The following is a 2,743-nucleotide window of genomic DNA, read 5'->3' on the forward strand; positions in this document are numbered from 1 at the left end:
GGGGGGTGGGGAGGAAAGGCGAGAAGTCAGTGGAACTTCTAGTGGAAGGGACAGAATTTGCATGTCTATAGACAAAGAGTGATTTTGTGTTGCTGTCAGTCAGCCATCTAAAACAGCTCCCAAAGGATAACTCACAGCGTGCTCTCTGACCGAGACAACGCGTCGTTTTCCGTCAGGCACAGGTTTGTCACACCATTTACAAGAAGGCAGCTGGGGGGACTGGTAGTAAATGCCAGTAGATGGATTGGTAGCTTGCGATTTAAGTAACAGTTCAGACAACTTTCTAGGAAGAAGGGTAGGGTCCCATTGAACGACAGGTGTAGAACAGAACAACGCCTTGGAGAACGGAAGCCGAGATGGGAAAGAATTAACTGCGGGTGGCTGGGGTGGGGGCACGTGGTGACGGTTATTTTCCTTCTTAAATGTTCAAAAAAATGTTTGCCATGTCTCACCATCCTTGGCGTCCCTCTGGTTCTAGGCTGGAGTCAGGAGACCTGGTTCCATGGACTTGCTGTGTGGCTTTGGGCAAGTCCCAAACCCTCTCTGGGCCTCAGTTTTCCTGCTGTACAGTGACCGTTGATGACACCAGATGTTCACTGGGGTCCTTCCTGGCACCACTACTTTGTGATTCTGATGATTCATGGGAAGGAGAAACCTGAGTGTATAAGAGGCTTTATCAGTCAGCTTCTCCAGGGAAACAACCAAGAGGAGATATTTATTTATTTATTTATTTGTTTATTTGTTTATTTATTTATTTATTTTAAAAAGATTTTATTGGGGAATTGGGGGAGGGGAACAGTGTTGGGGAATCGGGGAAGGGGAACAGACAAGTTGCTTGCTGTCCTTTTGTGCTTCAGTCTAGTTGTGGAGGACATCGCTTCACTGGCCCATGTTGGCATTGTGATCATTGCGCTCTTCCCAGGTGAGGCAGTCGCTTGCCGGCCACTGGACGGCCGCTCACGGCAGCTCATGGCAGCTTGCAAAAGCTCACGCCTGCTGCTGACCAGCTCCACTGCAGCCTACACCGTCGCCGGTGACTCACGGCAGCCCAGTTCCAGGTTGAGCTGTTGTTCACCATCTTAGCTGTAGAGGGCACAGCGTCACTGGCCCTCATGTGGGATTCGAACCAGGGCCGTCATGCTCAGAGCTGGCGTCCCAAGTCAACTCCTAACCAACGTGCCACTTGGCCGGCCCCCTCAATAGGAGACATTTATATCCAGTTGTCCCTTGATAACCACAGAAGGACTGGTTTCAGGACCCCCCCGCAGATACCAAAATCCACGATGCTCAAGTCCCTTGTATAAAATGACATAGTATTTGCATATAACCTATGCACATCCTCCCATGTACTTTAAATCATCTCTAGGTTACTTATAATACCTAATATTAATACAGTGTTGTTGCCATGTAAATAGTTGTTATACTGTATTGTTTAGGGAATAATGACAAGAAAAAAGTCTGTACCTGTTCAGTACAGTAGGCATAACTCCATAGTACACATCAGCAACAACATAACATTGTTTTGAAAATATTTTTGATCTGTGGTTGGTTGACTCCATGGATGCAGAACCCGTGGATACTGAGGGCCGACGGTATAAACAGATTTGTTTTAAGGCATTGATTCATGCATTTGTGGGGACCGGCGTGTCTGAAGTCCGTTGGGCAGGCCAACAGGCTGGAAACTCAGGCAGGAACTCTATGTTACAGCCTTGAGGCAGAATTCCTTCTCTGAAAAACCTGTGTTTACCCTTAAGGTCTTCAACTGATTAGATGAGACCCCACCCCCATCCTGGAGGATTGTCTGCTTTACTCAAAGTCTACTGATTATAAAATGTTAATCACATTTGCAAATACCTTCACAGCAACATCTGGGCTGGTGTTTTACCAAACAACTGGGCACCACAGGCCAGCCAAGTTGACACATAAACTCAACCGTCACAAGGCAGGTGGGAGTAGCTTCACCTGGGTGCAGGACCCACGGCTCCCGTGGGTGCCTTCCAGCCAGTCAGCACCACTTGGGGCTCCTGGGCATGGAGAAAACAGACTGTGCAGTGTCTGGTGGGAGCAGGATGCTGGCCTCCCCTCAGCAGCAGCACCCGCCCCCCCATGCCCCGCTGACCACTCACAACAAGGGGTGCCAGCAGACTCTGGTCCCGTGGAGCGCCCCGGGTCGATGGGGAGAGCTATATTTTACTCTCAGCTATAGTACTTTTTGGGAGGGTGAATGGAGGCTCACAGGACTCCCCCATATCACAGATTCTCCCCAATTAGCTATTGCTACGACAAAGCATGGATTATGGCTGACAATGCTCATGCTCACGTGCAAACTTCAAAACAAATAACAGTGTCTGTGCTTTTTGAGATAGGTAGTCGGGGTAAAGGTTTTGAGCCTGTAAAGGAAACAAGGCGTAAATATCACTCTGGTTACAGCAGAGTCTGGAGGAAAAACAAAGCCTTCTTGGTTTCAGAGGCTCTGAGCAGTTTTTCCCGGGACCTGGGTCGTGCTGCTGGGGCGCTGGGTGCCACAGGGAGGCGTTTCGGCAAGGGCAAAGGACGAGGACAAGGCCTGAGTCCATTTCACTTGTTTACCCTGGTGATCAGTGCCGCCTGCGAGGCCTAGAAGCAAGAATGTGCCAGAGTGTTCCCCTCCCCTGGGGCCGCCAGGTCCCCCAGGAGGCACCCCTGCATTTTTGGTCAGTGGCACCTGCTGCCCCAGAAAATTGCTTTCAAGCTGTTTGTCTCA

General features: G+C 49.8%; 1 protein-coding gene across 1 annotated transcript in view; it reads left to right on the top strand.

Moving 5' to 3' along the window:
- Positions 1–1,557: 1,557 nt before the first annotated feature.
- ARHGAP8 (Rho GTPase activating protein 8) overlaps positions 1,558–2,743 on the top strand; it is a 51,201-nt gene continuing 50,015 nt past the window's right edge. Inside the window, exon 1 of the mRNA XM_019651680.1 lies at positions 1,558–1,592. Coding sequence (XP_019507225.1) covers positions 1,558–1,592 — 35 coding nt within the window. The remainder of the gene's footprint in view (positions 1,593–2,743) is intronic.

The sequence above is a fragment of the Hipposideros armiger genome, unplaced genomic scaffold (assembly GCF_001890085.2).
Source record: "Hipposideros armiger isolate ML-2016 unplaced genomic scaffold, ASM189008v1 scaffold_164, whole genome shotgun sequence".
Lineage (NCBI taxonomy): Eukaryota > Metazoa > Chordata > Mammalia > Chiroptera > Hipposideridae > Hipposideros > Hipposideros armiger.